Source organism: Platalea leucorodia (assembly GCF_965183815.1).
Source record: "Platalea leucorodia genome assembly, chromosome: 1".
NCBI classification, from domain to species: Eukaryota; Metazoa; Chordata; class Aves; order Pelecaniformes; family Threskiornithidae; genus Platalea; species Platalea leucorodia.
In genome coordinates, this window is record NC_138823.1 from 162,354,655 (window position 1) to 162,374,923 (window position 20,269).

Genomic DNA, 20,269 nt, shown 5'->3' on the forward strand with positions numbered 1-20,269 from the left:
CCTACAAGTATGAGCATGTTAGGAAGAAAACTTGCTGGGCTGATCTGTGTGTCTACGCCATGTAGGATCGCCACCAAGCCAACCTCTTGCTATTCTCAGAAAACCTCTCGATAGAGATGTGAACTGTTTCACGTTATTTCTTTCCTATTTCAGTCTCACTTTTCCAATGTTTTGGGCTAGTCTTCCCACTGCTTTTCAGGTTTGAATCCAATTTAGTTAAACTGATGCAAAGTCATGAGTGAACATTCTTATGTCAGCTTAGAATATGTTACAGGGGTTTCGCTTGAACTTGTAAATCCACCAGTAGAAGCTAAGCCTTCATAAGCCAGATTTAAATTGATTTGAGAGAGTCCGTGCACAAATCACTCTAGTAATTAAACTAGTGCAGCTTTTGCTGATATCAACATTTGCTCAATTTGCGTATGTTTAATAAAGACTTGGAGTGAGGTCATCAGATGACATAGGAGTGAGAGCTCTAATTAACGTCAGTAGTACAACATCGCTTTGTGCCAGCTAAGGATCTGCAGATTGCTTTTGTTTTATTTTGTGAATAACCTTTAAAATATTGCCTGTGTTTGCTGAAAAGATCGTGGTGAACAAAGCAATTCAGGTTTGGGTGCCCAGAAGAATACAGCCTCTTGAATCCTTTTGTCTTAGTACTAGCACAGAGGAGAGCGGTCTGCAGCAAGATTTGTCTGATCTTCACCCACAAAAATAATGTGATTTAGATAATCACAAGGTCTGTAGGACAAAGCCATAGATCCCCAATTCTGGTCATCCATAGAACAGGCAAAATATGGGTACAGGGTTTTCATAAATTGCTCTATCACCATATTTCCTGGGTTATATCTATCTTGGTCATTAGGCTCTCTAGCCTTCAGTCTGTCTTACTACAAGGGTGTTGCAATGAGAACAGTTAATTGCTAGGAGCTCAGTGCATGAACTACACATTTTAGTCACTGATGATTCAGACCAAAATTTTGTCTATGGGAAAGCTTTACCCTGAATATACCTCAGTATGAAAGCTGTAGCATTTTCTTTGGCCTAGTAGAGGATTTGGGATCATCAGACAATGTAAGTTGTTTTACTTATAGTTTTGTCACAGATTTGGTTTCTCTTACTATGCAATCTGCAAGATTAGCAGTAACCTCAGCTCATACAGAACACAGTTGTCATCATCTGCAAGTCATGCATGGTGCAAGGAGTTAAATAAACTGCTTATCTACACAAGAATTGCTTAGTGTAGCAGGTAGGCTTAACAAATAAACAAGTATGCTGTGCAGATATAGCCACGCCGGCAAAGGAATGCAGAAGGGAAAGAGATGGATGCAAAAGATGGAGCAACAAACACAAGCTACATGGTTTTAATGTTAATCCTGACATTCCATATTAAAACTGCAATCTGTTCAAAGGAAAGATTTTATATAATCATTCATTTGCTTTCCCCATCTTTAGCATTTCTAATTTTTGCTTTAATTATTAGTGAAAAAGTCCTTATGAACTTTCCCAGCCAGTCTCATTTTAATACATGTCAAAAGCAGGGAGCAAACTTGTAGCTTGGTTATTCCCCTGATACGCCTTATAATTGAGAGGTAATTGTTAGCCAGATGCTTCCTCGGCCAAAAAGCTGGTTTTTAAAGCGCAACATGACAAGTTAGGCAGCAGGATTAGTTTATCATTAAATCCACCGGAGGATAAGCTGTGATGATACAATTGCAATCAAGACAAAGGAGGGATTTCTGATTTTGTTGTTTTGATACAGCATTATCAGTCATTTCCTTTTGCAGACTGAATGAAGACAAAACCACGTGCAACTGTTCCCTGTTACGTGCTTGATGTCACACAGTAGAGCTTTGGTCGATGCTTTATATAGTCTTACCCTCATCCCTTCAAATCGTGACAATGCTCTTAATGGTCGCAGGGCTCGGAGGGTCCTGAGGGATTTAATGGGACCCATCTCGGAGTATCCAAGTGTATTGGCGATGAGGCTTATTAAAGAGACCTGAATGGAGACACAAAGCAAAAATCCAAACTGTTAGTACAGTCCTGCCATTTTCCTTCTCTTCTGACTTTCTTTCCTGAAAAGAAACATCTGGTTAGTTGGAAACAGCTGAAACAGTGGGGGGAAAAAAAAAAAAACAAAACCCCACCTTAAATGGAAGCCATTAAATTAGACCAACACAGAAAAAAGGAGGTTTTTACATCCACACATATACAGAACTCTTACCAACTCACAAAACCTTTGTTTCCAGTTTAATGCAAAATTTATAGAAATGCAGACTTTCAAAGATGTCCGTTTTCTTTTAACTAAGCACACAGAAATCCTTTTATTGTCAGCTTGCACAAAGCTGATGAGAAAAGACATCACCGTTACAAAACTACCACTCTGTGACGCCCATGCTGTAGGTTTCCTGTACAATCCTCAAGGTGTGTGTATCTTCCACTACTGAAAATAAGATGAGTCACCTAAGTGTTATAATTTAGGGCTTTCTGGATGAAAGCACCTGTAAGATCTAACCATTTCCAGCAGAGATAAAAGATTTTAGCATTACCATTCAATTATCAATCTTAAACTTACTAATTAGAAACAAGTCTTCTAGATTGGTGATAGACATGACTTTATACCATAGACTTTAAAAGAATGAAGTGCATGACTCGTTGATTCTGCACTTTTTCCCTTTTTCTGGTTTCTACACAGCCTCTAAGGGAGCAAGAAACTTGACAGGTGCTCAACACTGAGGTTCAGACCTCTCAAAGGCTATTATTTCTTTGAAATAAACTACATATTTCCAAAACCGGAGACAGCATGGAGGGGTTCCAATGCTCTTCATGTTCTCAGAGCTTTTGTAGTGCCCAGCTGGTCAGACATGTGGATGCTATCAGGCACAGGTCTGGAGTCTGGATGAACTGAATGGCAGCGGAGATTACAGGTCAGATGATTAACAAACACGTGGAGCAACTGGGTTTTACATGCTTAAGCCGGTGTTCACAGCCTGAGAATTTAGGGATTGAGAAACAAACAGCTCTCCAACACCACAGGTATTATACCAATTTGCATGGATTAAAAAAGGAACGAAAATTAATCCTCACATATTATAAAATACTCTTTTCTTAGAAGAGACACCTATGCATATTACTCGTCACAGTTCCCTTACTCCCATCTTTAGGTGTTTCAACAGCCCCAGTTATCGTGGTATCAGTTTTTCTCACACTCACCAATGTGAGTGTGCAAAGCTTACCTGGAAGGAGTGTGGCTTTATTGTCATTTTAAAGATAGAAGTGAAGTCTCAAAACAGGGATTCTTCTACACTATGTAAAAAATAGGTGCTTAATGTAAAAGGAAACTCTAGGCTCCTCCATGAAGACAGACAGGTCTGGTCAGAAACCTTCCTTTTCATTTTAGGATGGGATGATTTTCCCTCTGAACCCCAATTCTGGCTGACCAGCCCAGCATCACCCATGAGGTTTGTGATAAAGCAGTGATAGGTTAACGGTTGGACTCGATGATCTTAAGGGTCTTTTCCAACCTTAATGATTCTATGATTCTATGATTCTAGAAGATGAGCCTGGTCCCCTAAGTCGTGAGCTAGTGTCCTCTACGGAGCAACCTTTCTCCTGAATATGCATTCATTTATGTACCAGCGCTGTCTGCACAGCTAAGCATCTTTATAAAACTTGCACAATTTGTTAAATTATTTACCTATTGATGGCTTTATTGTGGCATGTGGGTGACAGCAAGCCTAAGGGCAGGAGGTCTTCAAGACACCAAGCCTGCGCTGGATGCAGTGGGCTGGATATCTGCCAGGATAAGACAGCCCAGATCTGCAGATGACGAAGTGGCACAGAGGCTGACTGTCATGCTTTAACATGTCACTTTTTAATAAGGTGTGACATAAACTCACCTCTCACGTACAGACTCAGCGGCTGATGTGGAAGGAAGGTCTTAATAAACACTTCTGCATTTTAGCGTTGAGTGTGCTGTAAAAACATCTCAGCAGACAGGCAGACTGGATTCAAGGTCTGATGTCTTAAGACCCTTAGATAAGTGGGGAGGTAAAAATCACCAGTGAAGCCTTTGCTTCCATCTCTAAGAAAGCAGATCTGAACCCGTGACACGAGCATGCCTAAGAAGTTATTCTGGAGTAAGTAATGCTATAGGTTTGACATATATTCACTAGTAATGCTTCTTTCGCCTAAATCCTGCTCAGTCAATGCTCACAGTTGAAGATAAAAATCTGGGTGTGACTTCAAAACCATCTTAAACTCACCAACACTTCCAAACTGGGGCAGCACCCATTTTCTGTCTTCCCTGTTTCTTACCAACCTTGATTACATCCTGTACTCTGAAGATGCATTAACATACAGTCCAAAGCCTTCTCCTTTCATTCACTCTCCCCATTGACATAATGTTGCCTAAATAAGGAGAAAGGGCTGAAGGATTTGTCTAATAGCAGTAAGCAAACGCACAGCATACTTATATACTAAAGCCATTCAACTATGGCATCTTAAAACTGTAATATAATTGGCATTATTGAGATATCATGATAGGAGTAACACTGTGGCACATATTTCTGTCTTTGGTGGAAAGCTTAGTGCAGAAAATGGCCTTAACCCCACAAAGCCTTGGAGCTCCCTGTCCAGAAAGGCTGGACGTGTAAGAAAAACAGCTCAATGATAGCATGCTCAGTGATAGAAACCAAGATCCATACGCTCACATATCAAGGGAAGCTCATTAATTTGTAAAATGAATGTAGAGATTTAAAAGAAAATTAAGCAGATACAGAGCACTCAACACCCTTCTTTGCCAGCTTCACCCACAATGTCTGAAAGTCAGATCTTCTTGAGGTCTTCAAACTGCCTTGGTTCATGCATCTGCATGCTTCCTCCCTCATATCCTACAACTCCGCTTTCTCTCAAGGCAGAAGATACTCTGTTTAAATCCTGCAAGACCCGACTTTGGATCTGAGCGTGTAACCATTTTCTTTAAGAGTGCCGTAAATGTCACCCTGAAACACATCACAGGTGCTGTTGTCCTCCTGACACAGATTTACACATCATTAGATATCTCTTCAGAGGATTAGGCCGTGAAGCTGTGTGATATTTGGCAATGATTTACAATGCTGGAGTCAAAACTGAGTTTGAGACAACTTCTTTAAATGCAGGTCTGTTGGTTTTGAAGGTATCCCCGTCAAATTTTATTTATAGGAGAATTACTAATGCAGAGACTTGGCCATTTGGACTTGATTAAAAGTGACCCAGAAGGCTATTTTTAGGAAAAAAATCAAGCAGTTTTCAAAATTGGTGCTGACTGCCCCACATAATCACAGCAAAAGGTGAAGTCAGCTGTTTCTGTTAGGTTTTTTTCCTGTTACAAGGCTGTGCAGCCCAGAGCTGCGCTAAGGTTCTGCTCTGTGCTCTGCTGGGTATCAGAAACTCGCTGGTACCTCCAGGGTCAACATAACCTCCAGATTCACAATATGGCACACATTCCTAATCTTTTCTCTTTGCGAATACTTCTGCAGGTTTTTCAGGAAAAAAACAAAACAAACCTGAAGACCAGGCAGCGCTGTAACATTGTGGAGAGCAGGTGAATCCTAAGGAGTCACTGTTGCCTAGAACCATTTCCCATAAAACGCACAACCTGCTGCTGGGCTTGAGCTTTCACCTCACCTTCACCTTTCACATGGCGCGTGTGCTAACAGGTAAGCTACAGAGTCTCTCATCCTCCTGTGCACTTCTTCTGACCCAAGAAGCCTTATTATTCCTCTTATTTGCAGATGCTTTGCTTCTAGCATCTCCCTTGAGGGTCTTTCCAGAACCTGCTAGATCTTTCACAGCTTTCTGTCTAAACCTTCTTTCCCTTAACTTAATCAAGTAATAATGTTCTTCATGTTAGCTTTAGACTGTTCCTTAGCCCCTTGACTTGCTGTTTATTCTGCTCCTCTGAAGTCCCCAGGATGATGCTCTCACTGGAATTTGCTATCTAGCGTGAGCCCCAGTGTACAACCTGGCCAGCAATGAGGGTCCCTAAGGCGGGGAGTGGTCCTTATAATTCAGTATACACAATCCTGCCTCCACAGATATTAACAACAAAAATCTCACCAACCACATGGGCTAGGATTTCAATCACATGGCAGCTCTTCCTTTTTGCTTTCTTCAGATCATCTCAGCACAGCCCAACAAGAGCTCAGCCTTGGTGTTGTCAGTGACTTCCCAAAATTTATTCCATCCTGAAAGAGTGGAAACCCTGAAAGAGTCAGCATTTACTGCCTGGCTCAATGGAAGGGTTTCCCAGCAAAGCCCAGGCTCTAGGCAAAGCCACGTTGATGCTACCTGCACACCTTGGCTTCTTCTTGCCATTGTAGACAGGCAGGTGGTGTTGAGTTCTCTTTTACCCTGGCATTTAAGGAAGTTTGTTGCCCCCATTGCTTACTTTCTTTGCCCAAAGACAGGTTTATCTATATATCTATATATCTATCTATCATCTATAGCGATATCTATAAATATATGATATCTATATATCTGTATTTCTGTATTTCTATAGTCCTACATATTCCTACATGCAAGTTTATCTACATAGATTTTACAGTGGTTTGTATGGCAGCCTCCTCGAGCTGGGTAAAGGGAGAAACAAATGAATGCCACAGCTTTAATTTTTGCCATTTTCAGTGTTATGCTCTAGGAAAAAATTAGAGCTTTTAAATCTTGTGACTGCACTGAACACTAGAAATACCAACCATGGGGATTACCAGGCTGGTGTTTTGAAAGCCAGCCTCCTGTCATCTATGTGGCTTAGTGGCATTAGCAGCTCGGGTCTACAGTGCCCCATTGTATGACATTTGTATGTGTTTCCAGGGCAAAATCAAGAAGAATCAGTGAATTTAGACTGTTAGAATACAGGCAATGATCTCTGAAAAGAGACTAGCCTCCCTGATAACTGTTCAAAGTGATTGATAATATGTTCTAATGAGATTAATGTCTGAATTTCTTAATTATTTTGACAGTCCACTACTAGATTATATTTGACCAAAAAAAAGCCTTGTCCAGGAACCAGGACATTTTTTCAGTAACTGCCACATTTTTGTTTTATTATTTTAGTGGAATATTGTCGGTCTTGAGATAAGAAATACGACTCATGTATTTGCACCCAGGTGGCACCCATGTAGTGTTATGTTCCCGGTGTGCTCACATTGGTGCTCACAGCAATTCATTAGTTAACAGATATGCAGCATTTTTTGACAATTAAAATTGTTCACTATGAACACCCAGAGATAAAGTTATACAATAGGTATATATGTGTTCACCACCTGACAGTGACTTAAGAAATCAATGTTGTAAACCAATGTAAACCCCAGTAAAGCTGTCAGAAGATAATTTTAAGGCTGCAGAAAAACAATTATAAAGTAGGAAGTGCAATAATGCAGCTTCCTTTCAGCACACACAGGGGAAACGGTCTTTAATCAAAAGATCAGACTCTTTTTCCCAAGGGTCTATTGTATTTATAACAGTAGTGGGGTTCCTTCCTATATGCATACATTTTAGTAGCATGCACAGACTCCCTAGCCATGAAATTATGCTGGCAACAGTAATCTGAAGGGCGCAGTCTTTGGGAGCAGTGTTTCACCTGAGTCTGACAGCGTTTCCTATAGCGAGGAGGTGGGTTTGAGCTGGAATAGGGACTGCTCCGTTGTTTTTCGTGTTCCTTCCCACCAGCCTAATAGCACATCATTTCAGATATAACCAGCGAGCATCCACTGGACCGAGCTGGAAGCAGACCTGAGCAGCACCATACAAAGGCAGATGCTACTCGGCACAGACTGCATTTTTGAATTAACCCCAGATCACCACTGAGATGAATTAACAGCAGAGCCCAGGGAACAAGGAGTTCTGCCTGGGCAATGGTAAAAATCCTCTTTGGCTGGTCACATAAATCTTAAAACCCATGAGAACAACGAGAACCTCTACTAAATATCTGCCTGCTGCAGGACACAGCTGCGAGCGATACCCTGCAAGCTGCTGTCTCGGGGAGAAGAGGAGACCTCCTTCCCAGTTTGGGCCATAGCATATGTTTTATGCAGCCAGGGATTTCATCAAATTAACCTGCTTGTTCAATTTAGAGGGGAGGGAGCAAGGAAAATAAGGACATCCGAAAGGGAACACAGCAGCTGAGTTGAAAGCTCTGGCCACTTATTTAAATAAGCAGTTTCAGCTAATGCAGGCCCCCAGTGCTTTCAAATAGCTTTTTACATGCCCCAGGAACACCTGTCTCTCTCTCTCTCTCTCTCCTTAATTATGCTTTTAAAAAAAGAGTAGAAGAAAGAGCTTGGATTACTTTGGGTGCTTCTTTTCAATCCAGTCTGGTTTCTCCTGTCCACTGCTGCCAAGGACAGCATTACCCAAAGAGCAGATATTGCAGCCTGGTGTCTTTAAAAGTCAGGCCTGCAGTCCCAAGTTGCTCCTCTTGATTTGAAAAGGAACAAAATTAGGTCTGTACCCCAAATGCAAACAGAGAAAACTACAGGAAAGGGGGAATTTGCAACGACAATTGAAATACATGGAAGTTCTTGTTGCCACTCTAAAACATTGTTGGGTGAAAAAGGCTTGTAATGAGGTTGGTATTCCCTTGCATCTACCATTTCTGAGCAGACATTTGTTATCACCTTATTTTTTTTAAATATCTCTTTACCCTTTCACTCTGACATTGCATTTTCTGCCATACAGATGCCTAATTGTATGATTGCACCTGTCAATCCAGAAATTGCATGTTAACGAATGAAGGGCATAAAGTTAAGGAAAGTCTTAAAATTAGGACATGAGAGAGAGACTAAGGTGACCTAAACCAAATTCCCACCTCTGTTACCTGTTTCCTTGAGTCACAACCCTCACATTCAGGTAAAGACCACAAACTCCTTAAGGCTGCTCTGGAGTTAGTCCATGGCATGGAGATGAAAGCGTGTCTGCAAACGAGTTAATGAACAGCTTCCCTCACCAGCAGAGGAGTTCGTTACTGCTTGTGGAGTGCTCTTGTGTATTATAATATGATGGGCTACACGAGTGCCTAGATTAATTATAAACAAAAATTATCTCCTGGAAAGCCCGACGCTACTTCTTATAACTCAGGTTAAGAAAGGCTTTTACATCATCCCCTCATGGTTTTTTTCCAGGACATTTCCTCTTCTTTTTTTATTTTTTTTTGTTTCCCCACCTACTACTCAAACTAAGGCTGTGAAACTCTGTTAATATTCCATCTTCTCAGCTTGTTTCCTGGTCCTCATGTCCAAGCTTTTTGAGGTAATGTTTCCTTTTCAGAGGGCAGCCTTGTTGCAAACAGCATGTGCCACTCCTGTTGACTTAAATGCTTTTAAATAAATCATTCCTGCATCCTAATTGCTTCCTGGCGGTTTCCAGAAGAACCTCTTTACGTCTCGCTGTTCTCTTAATCTGCCACCTCCTTTACACCTGCTCAGGCTTTTCTAACAACTCCAGTCAATTCCCAAGGCAGATGGCAGCGAATCAAGAATTAAACCTCAGCTAATTTCTGAGGGAGAGTCAAACAACCTGCTGCTGCGAGCTTACATCCAGCAAGATGGCAAACTGACTTATCAATTTGCAGTTTTCCCACCCCACCCTTTCCAAATGGACTTTCAGCCTGTCTCAAGTCACCTTTCCACTGCAACCAGACAACTTTGCTAGACCTCTGAGTCCCGTTTACTAGCACCGGGTAGGGATGGATGAGAGATTGCTGGGACTTTTGGGGACCACATGACACTCCTTGATCAGCCAAACCTTGGCCAAGACCCAAAGTCTTTCTCCTTGTTGCAGTGGTGGCTGTGTGGGTCCAGCTGCCTTGAAGTCTAGTATTTCTACTGGGATTTAGAGCAAAAGAATTTCTTCATCATCAACTATGTTCTGTTTCTCATCCAGACGCCATGCAGAGACAGCCTTTATTTAGGGCAGCTGAAGAGGAAAGATATTCTCCCCTTAAAAAAGATCTCCAAAAACACCACACGATTCATCCCAGAGTACCTTCTTGATGCTGAATGCTGTTGTCAGGAGTAGACGGGAATATGCTTGATTATTATTTATTATTTGAAGATAGTGTTATAACGCCAGGGGTGCACACAGTGATTACTGAGAGAACATTCCCCTGGGGGCTCAGCCCCATCGACTCTGCTCCATTTCCATTGCAGCCAGTGGGAGTTTAGGTGCTGAGCTGAAGGGATGCTTATTTCTGGGCAGGATTAGGATGAACCCTACTTACATATGACACAATGTAAAAAAAAAAAAAAAAAAAGGAGAAAAAAAAAAAAAAGAGAAAAATCTGTTCGGGCTGTTTCCACAAGGTGCTGTTCTGGATTTGCTCAATTCCCTAAAGCATTTATTTAATCAGATGTTCCAAATCAATATGAAAAATACCAAGTTGATGTGGGAAATACGACAGCCTTAACTTGAAAATCATCTCTGTTTAGTTGGATTCTTGAATCTGAGTTGATCCTGATATTGTGTTGAATATGCTAGGATGGAGAGGGACTCTGAAGAATTATAGGTTCCCTATTTTCTGCCAGAAAGGACAACGGTACAAGTAGGAGTACATACTACAAGTATGAGTCCTCATCTTCATTTGCCTTAGCACAAAGCTCCCCAAAGCCAGTCATACCAGGGTAGGAGGCCAGCACAAAAATCTCTACACCAGTGGGGTACAGCTTTTGAAGTTTCACCCCAATTCCTTTAATCTCTCACCCCTTAATAAAGAATCCCTGACCCCTCTGCAGGCTGCATCGCTCCCTTCACTTCTTCCTTCCCCCTCCTCCTGGCACCAGGCTCTTGAGCAGCTGGATCCTGGCCATCCTGGATGGAGCCACAAGGGTGGTGGGAAAATGTTTTGCAGTCTGCAACAGCTGGGGTTGTAAAGGTGCTGGTCATCAGGGAAAGGAACTGTAGCACAGTCCTCCTCTGTCCTTGCAGTGCATGTGGGACTCTGTCTGGACTGTTAAATACAGCCTACATCTCTGTCCCAGCTCTGATCCTCCATGCAAGGGAGAACATCTCTGTGTAAGGAATTTGGTTGCTACACTCACAGAAATGGAAAGGGCCAAGCAAGCTGCATGCAAGAGCTCAAGGGTTTTATTCATTATTTTCTTTTTAAGCATATTCTTCTAGAAAGGACATTGAAATGTGCTCCATCTTTAAATAACTTCAAGAAATAAAAATGGTTGGTAAACCTAGTTCAGCACAATTTGAGTGGAGATGGGTTATTTACACCACTTTCAAAAGTTGAAATTCTCCCTCAGTAATTGAAATTCTTCAGTAATTGCAGTAATTCTTCATATTGCAACCATTTCACAAGGTGTAGGCGGGCAGTGAGCTACACTTACAGCTGGACTTTTCTCCTTTCCTTCATTTACTGTCCCTTTTCCTCCAGCTGCAGCATGCTTCGTCCTGCTGTGCCTTGTCTGAAACCGAGCTTGTGCTTCCACTTGGCAAAGCCCAGTTGCTCTCCTTTTAGCAGCTATGTGGTAACTAACATGAGGTGCAAACCAAGATAAGACAAGACATTTGGATGTTTTTGCATGTGTTATGTTGAGATAAAGCGTGGGGAGTCAGAAGGGAGATTTACAGCATCCGCTGACCTGCTAACATACATTAAAACCACTTATCTCATCTTCATGTGGAATTTTTTTTTTTCACTTATCCTGAATTAGCCAATATGTAGTAAACCAGCATTTTTTTCTTTTTTTTTTTTTTTTTTCTTCAAAACCGGGCTCCCTGGTTTCTGGAGAGGTATTCTCTTTCCTATTAGTTATCTGCCATCAGCAGAGGCCCAGAAGAATTTGCACTGAGATATCTTCAAAAATCTGACATGAGGATTTGCTTTGAGGAACTGGAAGAAAACTAGTCAAAAATGAACTCTGAAGTAAGAGTACTCTCTTGTAACCCGTGGATTTTTGGTAGCTCACAGAGAGCACTAATAAGGTCACTTTTAAGATGCTTCTGCAAGTGACAAGCTATATTATTTTTACTTTGCCTCAGTTGTATTTTTGTCATTCTATTCCTGTGTGCTTTTCTGAACAGAAACTAGACGAAATTCGCATGCTTTTAGGATAGTTTCCCAAGAATACAAATTGGATTTCAGTGCTGTTTGGAAGCAACTCATTACAGCAGATTGTGTAATTACTGGTAAAGCAAACAGAAATCACCTTGCTAATCAACAGGGAATACAGATGGAAAAAACAATTAAAGTAATCAGAAGCCATCAATATTTACTTCACACAGCAAGTTTTTAACTGTCACTTAAAGACAATCCAACACAAGGGCATAATTCAATTCAATTTTTAACTAGGGATAGAAAGACTGTTTTAAATTGTTCATCTCAAACTCAAAGATTATTAGCTGCTTTTTAACTTCTCTGGCAGTGAAGTATCCTAACTAGAAATCTTAGAGCATATGCTTTCCAGGGAACTATCTTGGAAAATGTAATATCTGTATTTTTTTAAGCATTCAGTGAAAATGATGGTGCATTTAATGACTGAACATCCGTGAGCAGTTCTCAAACAAGCAAACAGGAAATTTGGCAGCAAACAGGAAATTTGGAAAGCTGCTTAATGGGGAATACAGATCTCTAGGTACAAACTCAGCAGCTCCAGGCAAACACCAGAACCGTGTTGTGTTATAACCATTCACAAAATGCAGGGGGGAAACCTACATATTATTTTACTTTCATAAAAACATCTACAAAATCCTGCCTAGTGGACTTGTTGAATAACTCATGTGAGATGTCTGGCCTCAAAATCCATCGCTAAGCCTTGCTTGAACTATTTTGCAGACAGATATACAGCTTAAAGCTGTTGTGAGCCCCTGCCTCGATGGCAGCAAAGCAGGATCTCTGGAAAAAGGGATGGAAGGAGCAATCTTTCTCCATGGTGACTCAGCTGGAGTGAAACTGGTGGGGCATCAGGGCAAAAATTGAGAACTAGAGATGGTCTTCCCCTCCCCGCTGCAGGACATCACATTGAAACCCGTTGCTGGAGATGACTGGAGGGGAAGGAGGCTGCCAGCATGTTTAAAAAAGCAATTGCTTAAAAAATTAGCTTTCCCAAGTATCAAATCTTGAAAGATGGGATAATCTTAGAAAGAATTGGTGGAGAAACCCCCACCTCCCCTCATGCCTGAAATCAGTAAATGACAATCAGTTTTTTTTAAGCCTGGATTGGGACTAACCTTTGGTCAATTAAATTGAACCCCAAAGCTGCAATGGAGATGATGGATTTGTGATAATGGACTTTTGTAGAGAAATCACATTAGTGCCTGTTTAAGACGATTTTTCTGTGTATGCCACAGGCAATGAAACATGGCTGTGACTTTTTTTCTGAGTATTCTTACTAATGAGTTAGGGACTTTACATCGCTTCCCCAAGAGCTTTCTCGTGACAGCTTCTGTAGGGTACCAGTCTCTCCCCTCTGCCTTCAATGCATGATCAGCAAGCGAAGAAGCTGTTGACGGCAACACCTCCCGTCTTTGAATGATGCTAAGCTCCAGATCAGTGTCTTTCCCGAACTGACCACTGCAATGGAATAATCCATCCCCTGTCAGCAGAGACTGGGGCATAGCTCAGAATTAACTGGCTGAAGCTCAAACTAGATAAACTCAAGATAATATTTATAGGTCAGAGGAAACAATTGAAAGGAACATCAAACATGACACCAGCATGCACAACCGGTGGAGTTTATCTGCCCCTTGCTTTAAAACCCAACTGTCTGCCTGTCGCAGGACATGCCTGGTTGAGAGCAGTTTTCATAAACATTCGTTCTGAATGCCATGCGCCTCGGTCTCTGGCCAAGTTCAGGTTCCTTGTTTAATCTGCTTTGTATGAAGAGGTTTTGATTGCATGAATGCTTGGAAAATATCTATTCTTTGTGAAAATATTTGCCTGTGCATCCTAGCAAAGCGGATTGCGCATAAACACCATTCCTGATGGTGATATTGATGTCTGTCTACACTTCAGATATACTATGGTCTTTGTTTTTCCCTCATTTGAAAAGAGCTGTGGACTGAGTGGCCATCACTCCAATTTATGTGCATAGAGAAGCTATATTTGCAGTGTAGAAGAGGGTTCCTTTTAGCAGTATAATTCCAGGGAGGTAACATGCATAGAGATACATTAATGCCTTTTGTTCAGTATATCCAAATTTCAGCAGACACCTAAGGCATCTTTCCCAGGTGCTCTAAGTTGAAATGAGCCTGTATTTTGTGGTTTGATTACTCTTTTCTCCCTTCCCCCCAAAGAAATCTGTTGCAGCATTGTTGATAGGACTTTATTGTATTGCAATGTATTTAAAAGCACTCTTACGGTTTTGCTACACTAGCACACTTTGAGATGCAGAGAAGCCCATTATCAGAGATCATCCTTTAGGGATTCTACATCCAGCAAAAATAGCTCTCAGTTTGCGGATTACTCTGTGTTTTGATGTTCAGGCTTTGCAAGACAGAATTTTCTTTCGTAATCCACAATTGTGAGATGGAGCCTTTGCTGTTCCACAGGCCCAAATCAGTGTCAAAGGTCTTTCACAAGGCAGGTTAAGTAAAAAAAAAAATCAGGAGTAATATACTTATACCCCCTCTGGGTTCACTTCCCATTTAGAAATAGTGAATACTTGCAAATTTTGAGCTGGTTTTATGAACTATTCACAGCAGAAAAAGGATTCTGAGTTGCATTTGTACAATGAGAAAATACAGATGATAGATGGTTTCACATGTCCAATGAAAAATCAACCATCGCAGCTTGAATTTTGAATACCGATACCAAACTGCTAATGAATAATTTGCAGATCAGGAATTTTTAAGTGAATAATTTTAAACAAATAAATTTGAGAAAATCAGACAAGTGGTTCATCTGCTTCTTTTGGAGCAGATAATTTGCCCATTCACTCCCTTCTGCAGCTCAGTTGCTGTGATTTGGTTCTCAAAGGACCAAAAAGAAAATGTAAATTGAAGTAAAAAGTGTGCTGGAAAAATGATAGCATGTTACTTTGCCAATTCAGAGTGACAGGGTGTGTGAGCAATAGGGTAGGAGAAGAGCATCTGTTAAACCCGCTAAAAATATAGTACCAGATTCTCATAATCCACATTGGGAAATGACTTTGAAGAGAAGAATGGAGCATGGGGAAAAGCTTTATTCATTGAGAACACTAAGGGGCAAGCGATTTCCTAGAGTCAATTAATAACTAAAACAACTCAAGGGTGGGGCAACTTTTTGGCTAGACTGGGAGCCTGCAAAAACAACATTTAAGTGTGGGTTAAGAAAATAAAAACCTCTGGGTCAGTAAGAAGGCTCTGGGGTGGATTTACTGGCAATAAGGGGAGTCTCAGGGGCCCGTGGTCCCCTTTCCCCCATAGCACTGTTTTATGCCATATGTGCTCTGGATGTGTGGCAGGGGAGGTGAAGCCCCTTTCTCCAGCTCACCTGTAGCTGCCTCTACAACATGTCATTATACCCACAAACCCCACACTTAAAAAGTAAACATGTGCCTAAATTTTTGGGTTACGAACTGATTTTGCATTCTCATGTAGCTCCCGTTCCAAGGGGACTTTTTGCATGTAGGACAGGATTTAGCTTAGTTTCTGTTTTACTCTCTTTGGTATTAATTAGACGTAATGCTATAAAGTATGTATTTCTAACAAGTGTGGAACTCATTTCAAACTGCGAATGATGCAGCTGAGCTCCATACTGTTTCAGTGAATTAATTGTGAAATTATTCCTATCAGGAAGACCCCTACTTATAGTTGTGACAATATTCAGCTCTCATCCAGCCCTTCTAGTCTTCAGAAGCTCTTTAAAACAATAACTCCAATAACAAATTCCAGAAAGCCCATGTCACACTTTAGGTGAGTCCTATTAGTCCCATTTTACAGATGGAGAAACCAGGAAAGAAAAGCTATGTCACTTGACCTAAACCACAGTAAGTACAGTTTTCAGGGTTGGGCTATAACTTAGGAACTGGTGGTTTCCAGTTTTGTGGTTAGATAATTAAACCAGGCCTTCCTCTTCTATTGAAGCTAATCTGTGAAAAATGAGTGCCTTCTCTTTAAGAGGTTTCCAAGCATGTAGGCAAAGAGGAATTTATGACCTACAATTTATGTAAAGAACTTCCTTTTCATAAATCAATTTATTAAAGCTCTGGAGAAGCTTCCAAAGGCTCTGATCCAGCAGTGCACTTAGACATGTCCATAACTTCAAACAAGTAAATCGTCCCATTGAAGTGCTTTCCTGGACTGGGGCCAAAGAAAGTACAGTTCTCCCCTGAGTCAAGGTTCAGATGTAAAATGGCGAAAAATAATTTATCAAAAGTTTAATAAGTTACACAGTCATGTCAGAGCTCTGCCAGCCTTCCAGATTAATACCTCAAGCTAATAAGAAATGGCCTCAGGGAGATAATTGCCTCCTTATTGATACGCTGTGAGGAAATGTTAAACGTCATCTGGAGGATGCGATGTTGCTGGCTTTTCCTGAATTTGCCAGATCCCACAACCAGGCAATGTGAAACTTCTGAGGGGACATGCCTGGTACTAGCAACACTCCTGGGGCATGAGCTCACTTTTGTTCAACTATTACTCACTTTTAAGGACTATCCTCATTGGAGAACTAAGTATTGTAATATTTCGAGGATTTAGAGTATTTCGTAAGGCTTTGCAATAGTGAAATCACTGACAAGAGAACTATTCACACCTTCTTCTGGACTCCTTCACTGGTAAATACTTGGGAGATGGTACTGAACATACTGTTACACACTGCTGGCAGCCTCGCCAGGAAACTACGCCAAGGACAGTGTCTCTAATCTGCTGAAAGACTTGTGTGTCGAGGTCATGTGCGGAGCAGTTGGAGGTAACCGGACCTTTTGCTAGCAGGGAGCATGGAATGAGATGTTAAATGCTAAAAGAAAGAGCAAGTTCCTAGGGACGAGAAGGGAATGTGACTCAAATTAGCAGGGTGACACCTCTCCGTAACGACACAAAGCGGTCTTCTCTGCTCTGGCGCGCTGATTCCCGGGGATGCACAGCTACATATCAAGACCTCCTTTGAGCTTTGCCTAGGGTTGTTACTCAGAATCAGAGTGACAGCTGTCATTTTGCAAATGCAAAGCTGCCAGACTTAACAGCCTGCTCTTACGCATTATAAAATCCAACACAAGAAGCATCGTAGTTCCAAAATGATACTTACATCTACAATAAGGAAGTCAAGCCAGCACCAGGCATTGGTGAAATACTTCTTGAAGCCATAAGCCACCCATTTCAGGAGCATTTCCAAGACAAAGATGTAAGTGAATATTCTGTCAGCGTATTCCAGCATGGTTTTTATGTTTTTCCGATCTTCAAGGTAAATATCTTCAAAAGCCTGGAAGTACAAAAGAGTGATTAAAAATTTCTCCTAAGCTGTGTTGGAAAGCATCGGTGCTGCACTGCAAGTCTGTAGTATTATTTGATGGGATATCACGTACTGTCTGTGATTTCTGATATATTTTAACGTTCCCATCAGAAAGAGTGCACAGGCACAAATAGGACTGACGGTAACCTAAAAGAGATCTGTTCAGCTTTCCCTTATAATGGACACATGCTTAGCTATCTCTCTCCAGCCTCTACTGGCTGTACTGACTAGACATCCTTTGAGTGTAAGAAGAGCTTAAGCACCCTAAATTTGGGAACGTGAATCTGTGAGCAGGGTGCTACCCCAAGCTGCCCGAGGGAATCCTGCCTCAGCTCCTCTTGGCTGTGCCACTGCTATCGGGGCACCTCAGATGTCCCAGGGCATAGGACGCCTGTCTTTAGGAGGCAGAATCCAACCTTTATATTTAGTCAAATACATCTTATTGCTAAGGCTGACAAATTGGGTTATTAACCTGCCTATGTTACAGAGTACTGGAGTTCCCTGGCTTCTGTTCAGCAATCACATTTCAGGTAGCTACAACTATCTGCCTCAAGAAATGCTCATTATTATTCACTTAGCAGAACAATTATGTTTTAAAGGTCAAGGTATCCTATCTACCCATCTCATCTGTCTCTAACTAATCTTATGCAGGGCATCATCAAAGGACTTTCAGTATCTGTATCAAATACAAGCAACTTAATAACCCCTTTAAAATATTTAAGATATAAACCAATATGCTCACTAAAATAAAACAAATAAGGTTGTCTCATAATTTAGCTTTCACTTTATAATGTACGTCAAATAAAATGCAGGATCCTAGTGCCGGGATTGCATATATACCGCCTATTTTGGGGCTTCTAAGCTGAGCAGTGGTTACGGTCTGCTTCCCCAGCTACTCTAGTGACTGTCATTACACAAGCTGCTCCCGTGTCCCTGTAACCTGGATAACCCAAGCTTTGATATATTACTCTTGTCCCATCGTGTGACCCAGAGCACTTGGCAGCAAGAAACAACATTGTTTGAGAGGGTCTGTGCTAATCACCTTAATTATCTGCATTTACATATTTCAAAATCTGTAGCTACTTTCTGAGGAACTTCAAAAAGTTAGCAAACACCCAGTGCCTAGAGATACAAGAAGTGTGTTACTTGTCACTCAAGCAGTCACACTGCTCTTTTGCCTGCCAGGGAAGAGTAATTAAACTGACAAGAAAGCTTTGGCAGCCTGTGCCAAAGCTTGTCCATTTGTCCCCACACTTTGGGGTGACGTTTTCACTGCAAGTCCATCTCCTATCTTGCCTTCAAAAATGATATTTCAAGAGTGTGAAAGAGCTGTTGGAGAAAGCCACAGAAAACAATACACAGAGAGACTGGAGTTTATCACTTCTTGTAGGGGCTCACTCACTTTGTCAGATGACTTGCTGTACTTTGCAATTACTGCAAAAATAACAACAGACTATTTAAAGTGATTTCCTTTTCTCCCTCCTTTGCTCTCCCTATTTTCTACTAACTTGTCAAAAAGTACATTGTGTTTGGTCTACTAAAAGCACACTGTAAGTCAGAAAGCAGCTTAATAAGGGATGAAAAATATGATACCTGAATGTCTCAGGTGCACTGTGCTTCTGCACGAGCTATGGATGTTACCCAAATGACAAAACTCTGATGCTTTACATTTTTTCACGGTGACGATGCATGAAATCTTTGTGATATAAAAGAACATTAAGGGTTATTTCTTCTGCTTTGCTTTGTGTGTTAAAAAAAAAGAGTTAAACAGGATACCCATAGTGTTATCCACAATTACTACTAAAACACAGGTTCCCAGTTTGGGTGCTTATGGCTTAAATGCATAAGAAGGGTTTTCGGATCTTTTGCAGTAAACTACAGATATATTCTGATGGTTTAACTACCACACACAAATATATACTGGCTTTTAAACTCCCTTAAGAACTTAGCATGCCCCAGGAATGTAGCCAGATGAGCTAAGTTTTTGGAAGACCTCACTCCAGAATAACAGAAGAAAACAGTTGTGTGTTGCCTCCAACATCTCCAGTCCAAATACTGAAGCACAGTGCTTACACGTGAGAAAAACGCAGCATAATTTGCCCTTATACAGAATTGCACTGGCTAAATTGAAAATCGCAAAAAGTAAATGAATACATGCAATGAAAATTAAATGAGATTTATATTGCAGTGTTCAGTATCTAAGGCACTTTTAATTACATGTGTAAGGAAGTGTATTCATCTAAAATGTATTACAGCAAACGACATGCCCCCTTTAAAATGTGTTGAAAAATGAACATGCTGATTCTCAAGCTGGTGCAAAAACTGTCAGACTCCATTGATTTCAGCAAAGCTATGACAATTTTCAGCAGCCTACTATTTACCCAAGTTTTTCCGCCTCTTACTTTTCATAACAAAATAAAATCCCCTTGGTGAAATTTCAGCCCATCCTTGGTGGACCTGGAGAACAGTCCATTCCTTTCCTTTTTGCATCGACATTTATGTATTTCCACCTTCTTGTCTCCCTGCAGAGACTTTCTTTAAACTACATAAACCCAGTACTTCTGTGTTTTCCTCTTTTTTTAGGCCACTGATAATTTGTGTTGCTCTCCTCTGGAGTTTCTTCAATTAGCCCATGTCTTTTCCAAAGTGCAATGCCCAGAGCTGAAGCCTGTGCTCCAGCTGAGGCCTCCTTGATGCCAACTGGAGTGGAAGAACATGCTTATTTATACAGCCCAGTGGGGTGTTCGGCTTTTGTGCGGTGCTGTGATGTAGTTTACTCTATCCTGATTGTTGCCTGTTCTCTCTCCAGCTCCTTTTAGTAAATCTGCTACCTTACCAGTCATCCTGCAT

At 41.1% G+C, this 20,269-nt stretch overlaps 1 protein-coding gene across 1 annotated transcript in view; it reads right to left on the reverse strand.

Annotated features, from left to right (window-relative positions):
- The window catches only part of SCN5A (sodium voltage-gated channel alpha subunit 5), a gene marked incomplete at both ends in the record, with an annotated part of 173,222 nt that overhangs the window by 17,589 nt on the left and 135,364 nt on the right, over positions 1–20,269 (reverse strand). The window contains 2 exon segments of the mRNA XM_082325486.1: positions 1,880–2,002; positions 17,216–17,389. Coding sequence (XP_082181612.1) covers positions 1,880–2,002; positions 17,216–17,389 — 297 coding nt within the window.